Genomic DNA, 9,347 nt, shown 5'->3' on the forward strand with positions numbered 1-9,347 from the left:
GACAGAACCCGTCAAAGATGCATGGTTTTTGTAGAAAAACAAAGTTAATTACTTTTAATTTCGAAATCAGCAAAATAAATTACGGAAAAATTCACTAAATTAAATTTACAGATTTTGAACCATAAAAAATAATAAAAACAAATTTTCCAAAAGTAGAAATAAATAAAACAAATTAAAGGTTAATTAATTACAAATTGAATAAAATAATTACGAACTAGGTTAAATGCAATTATAATTTGTCAACGAGTGCAAATGGAAAGGTGTTAAACACGCACTTCCATGCTAGCGAGAAAATTAGTGAAAGGGAAGATGAATTCAATTAAAAATTAGAAGGTTGCAAATTTCATTTACAATAATGTTATTTTAATCCTACGATGCCTAATGAATTAACGAACTAATTTGAGGCGATAAATTAATCGAAGAATTGTGTATAACGTGGCCTACTATTACGAAAGTTAAAACAAAGGTACAAATAACATACTACGTCAATTAGATCGATTTAGTTCTGTCCGATTCCAAATACGAGGATATGTAAATGAGTAAGGGATACGACCGACCAATTTTGCGGATTTCTTTCCCAACTCAAGTCAACGCGGGTATTCGGAATGACACTTTAACTCATACTCATACTATACTAATGTTTCATAGTTAACGATGTTAGACAATATATAATATATAAAATAAGCGATACAAAACAAATAAAAAAACGAAATAAAAAGGGAAAGAAGGAGGATTTGATGCACCCTCAACCTACATGTATTGTTGACACCGTCTTGGGTCGTAATCGATCGTAGATTTTGTCTCGAGGGGCCGTCGTCAACGACGACAATTGAAACTGGATTTTGAAAACACGAAATAACACGTTCGAAAGGCAGACTTGAGCAGCGATTTTCAATCACTCACCACGACTTCGTTTCTCAACCATTTTTCAATCCGAAAGATGTTCTGGAAACTAGAAAGACTGATTTGTGAATATGGAAAGAAACCAGAAGTTTTAATAAGATTTAAGCACGAGAATCAAGGCCAAAGACCACGACAGAAACTCGAAAACAAGATTTGTGTCCCTGTTTTCAAGCGGCTGCCACGGCTTTAGTTTAGGGTTTTTTGGACGATTGATGGTTGTTATTTGCTGTATAATGTGTGGAGAACTTAGAGCCCCGGATGTATGGTCGAGGGGAGGTATTTATAGGAAGTTAAACTAGGGTTTAAGAGGGCAACAAGCAGTCGGACTGCTCTGTTTCGCTGCTGCTGTCCAGCAGCTTTCGTGAGCTGGTGTTGGGTTTATGAGAGGTGTTTCTTGGTGGTTAAGCTAGGGTAATATGGGTAGGATACTAGGGTATGGTTTAGGGTTGATGGATGCGGGTTTAAGTGGTGTTTGGAGCGGGTTTGGGGTTGTTTAGTGGACTCGGGTTGAAGGGTGACGGGCTAGTTTGTGCTGCTGTTTTGGATGGGTTATTAGCTGGATTGGAGGGAGTTTGGACGTGGTTTGTTGGTGGGCTAGATGACCACGAGTTTGGGGTTGAAAGAGGGGGTTGAATGACGGGTTTTGGAGCTATTTTGGGGCACGCAACATAGAGTACGAAGGAAGGTATTGGGCTGCTAGTATGTCGTGTTTGGGGCTCGAAAATAAGGAGGTATGGACGTGGGTTTGCATGGGATTAGGGCCTGGTTATGAGGGTGAGTGATGGCTTGGGTTATGGGTCAGGAGTTGGTTCGAGTTTGCTTCGAAAATCGTGCCCAAATCAAGGTGAAAACGAGCTCAAAATCGCGTATAAAGCCGTCGTAAAAAATCGAGTTCTTCAAATACGGTTTATAAACGATTTAAATTGATTTTTCAAATCAATTAACTTAAAAATGATTTTTCAAATCAAATATCTATTTTATTTTCAATAAAATAAACGTAAGAAAATAAATTCAAATTAAAACAATAAAATGAATTCACTTTAATAAAACATAAATTTAAATATCATTTAAATTAATAAAATATTTCATCGACTACGTCCATTCTACGCCGTAAAACGAGCTCCAAATAATGACAATGCCAACTAGCAAATACATGTCGTCCTATCATCATCGGGTGTTTGTCGGGTTCTCTATAAATTCCAATATCGACGGATACGGGTATCTACAAAATATATGCTGATAATCTGACCCGACATTGACCCGTTAATGACCCGACCCGAAGATGACCCGACATGAACCGAATCCGTCACTAACCCGGCATAACCCGAACCTAATATGACCCGACTTGCTTTGAACCGACTCGTAACTGACCCGATTGACCCGATTGCCAGCTCTAGAACTAATAACTGATCCAAAAAGGACCCGAATTAGAAATGAGTCGTCCGACCCAAACTGACCCGAACTTTGCTAACTCGAAATGACCCAAACGCCCGTTTGCCGGGTCTAGGTCTTGTCATGTTCCACTTCTACGGTTCTTACCCAATTCCCCCTCGTTCTTCCCATTCACTCTTCATCCGCATTAAGGAAGCGCAAACTTTCTTCTAAATTCCTCAACTCAATCTCTCTTCTAGAAAACACAATTTTCTTACTTTGCATTTTTGCAATTGTAAATTGTAACTTTTACCAAAAAAACACCACCAAAAATGGCTGTTTCTCTATCAAGTAATCATCCCTTCTTATATGCTTCACCTCATGCTACTAAACAACAATCAAATTCCCACAAAACCATATATTTTCCTTTCAATTTCTCCTCAAATAATCAGAAGTATTCCCCTTTATCAATTACACAAAAGTACCCACTCTCTTCATACAGTAAATATGATCATGGTCATCATGCTTTCAAGTGCTTTGTATCTGCTCAAAATCTGCCTCTTACCACTGTAAGCTTCTCTGTTGCTATTATGCTTAATTTTATTCCTGGGTTTTGTTTCTCTTCTTGTTTTTGTTGGAACGTTGGCAAGTTTTTTGCAATTGTTTACTTTTATTGTATGTAATTTGAAAATCATTATGTTATAGAGTAATAATTGTGTAAAACCGTCTTATAGAGTGAGACAGTCCTTTGATATATGAAAACACTCATTTATCGATAGTAGTAAATGAGTGTTTCAACAATGAAAGAACCATCTGAGGACGGTCTTATTCTATAATTTGTGTTGAATAATTGTTTCAATTCGCTTGTGAAATATTTGTCTTAGGGGGCATATTGACATATGTGTTGAGCACAAGTTCTTGTACGAGATTGCCTGAGCGTGGGCTGTACTAGTTATCCTGGTATTAGATTAAGAATATCAAAATTTAATGAGTAATTGTGACACGGTCTGATTTAGATAACTTTGGTGGTGAAGTTACTGAATCTGATTTAGATAACTTTGGTGGTGAAGTTACTGAATCTGATTTAGATAACTTTGGTGGTGAAGTTACTGAATTTTGCAACTGCTGATCTGGAGTATTATAAGTATGAAATTGGATCATGCTAGCTCGCTGGTGATACTTTGAGAACCGGATTCGAATTCAGCTACATTTTGCAGTTGAATATTATTATCGATTACATTATATGGGTCTATCATATATTGTGATCATAATTCAGGACCCCATTTGGAAGTTGGTACTCAAATTGGTTTAAGCCATTAGCATAGAATTGCTCTCTTTCATTTTCAATATGAAGCAAGATACTAATTATCTTCTGATTCTGAATCATGACGGAATAGGACAAAATGGCTCACTTAATTCATTTCACTATTGTCAATTGCTCCGTAGTAGTTATTCGTTGCAATTCTCAATGTAATTTTCATTATGGGTCATTAGAAGTATTAGAACAACTCTTGTATTGTGAACATAAGGTAAGGTTGCATACATTAGACGATTCAGATCATCTGTCCGGTAAATTGCGGGTGCTGTTGAAATACTAGGTATATGGTCATCGTAATGTAGAATTGTTTTAGATGTTGAATATTATCAAGAATATATCTTCATTCCTTACTCCCTTTTACTATATTTGCTGGCAATACTGTTAGGTGAAAGAAAAAAAGGAAGAAGGCGTAGCAGAATCCACATATGCGGATATAGAGTCGGGAAGCATTGAAACCCTCACCAGATTCTATAAGGAAGCTATTTTAGTAGAGGACTACCGAACCATCGCTGAAATAGAGACATCATTTTATCAACTACAAAGCATGAATAACGAATTGGTTGAGAAAATCTCAACTTTATCTGAAGAGATTGCCGCTGGAAAAGGGAGATATATCCGCTTGCAGGCTGACTTCGATAACTTTAGAAGGAGATCAGAAAAAGAGAGGCTTTCTGTTAGAAGTGATGCGCAGGGAGAAGTTATTGAGAGTCTTCTTCCAATGATGGACAATTTTGAGAGAGCGAAGCTGCAAATCAAACCAGAAACAGTTAGGGAAAAACAGATAGATACAAGTTATCAAGGTATCTACAAGCAATTTGTTGAAATTATGAGGAGTTTACGGGTTTCTATCATAGCTACAGTGGGGAGGCCTTTTGATCCATCAGTAAGTTATACCCCCTACTATGTTGGTTATCTTTGTTACCCAATAATTTATTGTTTACAATAATACTTTTGTGATCTGATTTGTTTTAATTTAGTTAAACACGTGAATAAGATCATGGTCTGTGGCGACAAAGAGCACTTCTGTCTTGTGCAACGGTTATACTGGGTAACATAAATTATGCATGCTAAATTTAGCTTATTAGTTAGCACTGAACTATAAGGACTATAGGTTGAGAACTCTGGTCATCAAAATAAATTCAGACGGATAGTAAATCCTTTTGATTCCTACATTTGTAATGGATACATAGAGACACTTGAAACTTATTGTTGTGTCCACTGTTCAGTATCTCACTTCACTCATGCGGAGGAACTAGGTTATTGGATTCACTCGTCCAAGTCGCCCCCCAGTCAATCGTGAGTCAGTTCGAAGGGGCTTAAAATCTATATCACAGACACGCTATGAGTGTATATATTTCACATTTATAACGAATTATGCAAGACCTTGCAGAGGAATGTTCTTATTTTGAGAGGTGTGGTTGGGTGAAAGGGTGTCTTAGCACCCCTGCCCATCTCAATAAATATCCAACAGCCTTGATATGTGCTCATGATGGTTTAACATTTGAATTCCTGAACCATGATTGGCACGATTTTATAATGTAATTTTATTCTGTTTTTTTTTTTTGAAAAAATAAAATGGATTTGATGGCATAAATGTTTCTTTAACGCAATAAATGTTCTATGAAATTTATTATTCTGGTGTATGTACTTTCTCTTCATGGTTTCAAATTTATTTCGTTGTAGCTCCACGAGGCAATTGCAAGAGAGGACTCTGAAGAATATAAAGAAGGCATTGTAAGTCAAGAACTGAGGCGGGGTTTTATCCTCGGTGACCGGCTTTTGAGACCAGCAATGGTTAAGGTGTCTTCTGGTCCTTCGAGCCTCTAAGGAAACTGCTTTAGCTATTGACATGTATGAACCTTGATCAGCCTCTGGCTTCATGCTATATCATATGTGAGAATTTTCGCTCCTGGTTATCGTACTAACTACTAACTCTTATTAGCCAAATTATCAATTATTGAATGACGAGTTTCATATATTTGTACCTACTGAGTAATGACATAGTTTTACCTTGTTTAAAATTCCCATGAAGTGACAGTAAACAGTTGGAAATCTAATAATCTGTAGACGACAACTTGACACACAATCCATAGGAAATCAACCAATGTTCCCTAATTATCTCTTATTTATGAATTAGCTATTGCTGAATCATTGAGTTCTTACAGACCTTCCCTTTTGTGATATCCTGTAGTACTTCCTCTTTCGCCCATTATTTGCAATTCTGTTTGTTCTCTTCATCCTGATTAAATGGGTTGCTCGGGTTATGTACATAGTGTGGTCACTTCAAGTGAAGTCATTTCAGATTGTTTGGGGTCCTCTTCAAGTACGTCGTTGTCCTCTTTGCCGGGGTTTTATTTTCTTGAACTTCTTTTTCTGGAAGATATGGTACATCAACATATAAGACTATTTGAGTGAAAAAAGTTTAGATTAGTAGATTATGGCAGGTCGTGTCGGATTTGCCGCATATTCAGCATCCCCTTTTTACTTTTTACTGGGATTGTTGGATTTATCGTTATTGGGATGTGGGCAGTTCTTTCTTCTCCTATCAGAATTAGAACTTTCATCAAGTTCCATTAGACATAGTCTTCCTTGTGTCCCTGTTATCTCCCGATTCCTACGCCCTTAAAGATTCCTCTACATGCAAACATTTACCAAGATCTACTACAGACATCCTCTTTCCTCTGTTTCAGTGTATGTTTAAAGTCCTTCCAGTCCAGTGTGGTGGAAGTTTGTTAATTATACCCTGAAATGGATTTTAGTACTTGTTTTAGTAATTTTTACCGGATTAGGTTATTTAAGGTCAATGCGGTCTTATTCGTTGCGTGTTGATTGTATGATTGCATTAATTGAAAGGGTTAGGTACGTAAATAAGGATTGACACGTAAGATTTTGGTGACGCGGAAAACCCAATGTGGGAACAACCGCGGGAGGGACGGTACCCTACCAAGTATTGCACTAGCTTGTTAATGAGAGAATGAGTACAATGGAGACGGAATGTAAATCTAGCTAGCACAATGTACTTCGTGTATGTGTGAGATCTTGAATGCCCTTCTTTGATTGCTTCTTTGGCTATTTATAGGGTAGGAACCCTAGATGTACCCTACTGCGTTTATAGAAAGGAATATTACTTCCATAACAACTCTTTCCATAATGAGCCGTCTCCCTCCATTTTCCATGATCTCCCTGACTTCTCCCTAACTTCTCCCTGAAATCTCCTTAAGTGCTTTCCAAAACGCGGACTCTTCTTATCAGCGGGCCTCTCCTCTTCCGCATGCCTCTTAGCCCATTCGTTTGGACGAACCTCCTTCCATACTTGGGCTCCCTTCTTTCCCGATTCCTCCTCCACGGCCCAACTCCTTAATATTCATCAAGTTGGCTTACCCCATTAGGCCAATATGCAGATTTGGCCCAAACAGTTTGCCCCCAATTCCTTGTGAGATAGATCTTGAAGCGTCGAATAAGGAATTTACGCGTCCATTTTAAAAACCCCGCGTCGTCTTTTGCATTCCTTCCTGTGCACTCATCATTGCTCTTGTTCCCCACTTCCTCATTTCTCGCGCCCCTCTCTCTCCTCCTTTATAATCCCCAACCTCCACCTCACTTCATTTACCTCTTTTAAAACCCTTCCCTAGAAACTCTCCTCCTTCCCAAACTCTCCTTCTCCTCTTTCATCTTCCTTGCCGGATTCCAGCGCCACCCCCGCCGTTTACTCTTCGCCAGGTATTCCTTCCTCTCTTTCTTTCTTTAATTTTCCCCTTTTCTTTCTCCTCCGACTGGGAAAAACCCGTCATACTGCCTCGACTTCCACCCCAGTTGACCAAAACCCGGACCCCGTCTTCCCTTCCCGGAACCTTTTTACTCACCCCCACGATTGCAACTCTACTCTGACCACCGTCGACGTCCCCTTGATCAAGGGCTTGCTTGGTCTTGGTGACGGGGTTAACATCGTCATCCCAGAACCGGGTCAAAAGGCAAACGACGTCCGACCAGGGTGGGTCTGTTTCTATCTTTACTCGTTCAGATACGGCCTCCGCTTTCCTTTTCCAAAGCTTGTTCAAGATTTTATCTACACCAACAATTTTGCCATGGCGCAAATTTCTGCCGCCGTTTGGAGGGTTCTTCTCTACTCTCTAGCTGCCTGCCATAATGCTGGCAATTCCATCTCCTTGGGCGATCTTGCCCACCGTATGATATCAGGTCTCTGGGTAGAGGCTAGTTCTCCCTTCGCGGTTCCGGGGAGACTCCTTGCAGGCATGTGTCAAAATCCAGGGACGAGAAGTGGTTTGAGGACTTCTTCTATGTGAGGAGGGCTTCTATCCAGCCGTCTGCCGACTATATTTTCGAGAAATGGGTTATCACTTCGAGTAAGTGGCTCTCCTGACGCCTGACTTTTTCATCTCAACCCTTACTGTCTTACTTTGCTGCTTTCGTGCAGGTCCCTGCTACCTGACTCGTCTGGGCGTCCCAGTAGCTGCTCGCAACAAGCTGTTCTGCATCCCCCTGTCTGAGAGAAAGTTCCCTGACCTGTTGCCTGGTTTTTCACTTGTTTCTTCCTCCAATCCGCAGCAATCAGCTCATAGCATGTCTTCAGGTAAGCTATCTATTCACTTGTAATTCTGCTGTTCATCCGGGGTTTCTGGTGCCTGAAATCTGGCTGTTTTGAAGGCTCAAAAGTCGACCCTTTGGAGATTATCTTCCAGAGTGCCAAAAGGAAGAGAGCTGCTGCCAACCCTGATGCAGCTTCTGCCTCCAAGAGGAGTTCCCCCGCTGTCTCCTTCCAGTCACCTCCTACCCACTCCGGCTCTGCTCGTCCTGAACCTTTAGAGGTTAGCCCGCTGTCTTGACATCCTCCTACCCCACCTGCCAGCCCTCGCGCTTCTGCCAGTGGTGGCATCATCGCCCACTTTCCAAAGGGCTTCGGTAATATTGACAAGGTGCCATACTGGCCTGAGATTGACCAGCTGCTCTTCCCTTCCTTGGCGGAGATGTTCTCAGAGTTATCCCCAGAGGAGATGGCTGAGAACGACGTACACAATGCTTTTATGGTAAATATCTTCCTTTCTCTATCTGTCCCAGGCTGCTTACTTCAATCTTTGCTGACTTCAATTTTCCCTGCCCCCAGGCCTTCCAGTCTGCTCTCTACAATAGGAAGATGATCAACATAGTGCAGACCACCAGCCGTGCTACCAGCGCTAAGAAAAGAGAGCTAACTGGGACCGTTGCTGATTTGGAACGGCAGCGTGCTGACTTGAGTGGACGGGTGGCTGAGTTGAAGGCGGATCTCGCTGACACCAAGAAGAAACTGAAGGAGGGTGCTGACCAGCTGTCATGCACCCAAGAAGTCTAGACTACATTCTCTGACTCCCTGAAGCGCTCTGAAGAGAAGATCAGCGAGCTGATCTCCCTGGCCACCAATATTGTTGCTTATGCTACCTGGCGGGGAAAGATTAGCGGAATGCGTGCTGCTCTTTGAGGAAGCTCCAACCCAGCAGGCCATTGAGGAGGAGGAGAAGCAGCTGGAGATGTTTTATCCCATCCAGCCTGATTTAAGCGTACTGATGCCTGAGGTTGGAGAGGTGAACTCTCCTGTACTGGCGGGGCAGACGGTTGCTGGGGATGCTGACTCTTTCCAGGTGGCTGCTGCAGCTGAGGGAGCTCAAGAGGCCGCTGTTGCTGAGGGCATGCAAGCTGGTCTTGTACCTGAAACAAGTGGTCAGCAGGGAGAGGCAGAGGAGGAGCCTGAAGTGGTGGTCAT

At 41.1% G+C, this 9,347-nt stretch overlaps 1 protein-coding gene across 1 annotated transcript; it reads left to right on the plus strand.

The window, feature by feature from the left end:
• Positions 1 to 2,418: 2,418 nt before the first annotated feature.
• LOC141596916 (uncharacterized) lies at positions 2,419 to 5,576 on the plus strand. The gene is made up of 3 exons (XM_074417189.1): positions 2,419 to 2,843; positions 3,978 to 4,475; positions 5,276 to 5,576. The coding sequence occupies exons 1-3, from the start codon at positions 2,607 to 2,609 to the stop codon at positions 5,417 to 5,419; spliced, it is 879 nt and encodes a 292-aa protein (XP_074273290.1). The 5' UTR covers positions 2,419 to 2,606; the 3' UTR covers positions 5,420 to 5,576.
• The last annotated feature ends 3,771 nt before the right edge of the window (positions 5,577 to 9,347 follow it).

This window comes from Silene latifolia, chromosome 8, assembly GCF_048544455.1.
Source record: "Silene latifolia isolate original U9 population chromosome 8, ASM4854445v1, whole genome shotgun sequence".
In the NCBI taxonomy this organism is placed as follows: Eukaryota; Viridiplantae; Streptophyta; class Magnoliopsida; order Caryophyllales; family Caryophyllaceae; genus Silene; species Silene latifolia.

Excerpts from the sequence above, each read along its gene's own strand:
- LOC141596916 (XM_074417189.1), top strand. The coding sequence starts at position 2,607 with ATGGCTGTTTCTCTATCAAGTAATCATCCCTTCTTATATGCTTCACCT. Across the intron at positions 2,844-3,977 it reads AAAATCTGCCTCTTACCACT|GTGAAAGAAAAAAAGGAAGA; the intron begins GTAAGCTTCTCT and ends CAATACTGTTAG. Across the intron at positions 4,476-5,275 it reads GGAGGCCTTTTGATCCATCA|CTCCACGAGGCAATTGCAAG; the intron begins GTAAGTTATACC and ends ATTTCGTTGTAG.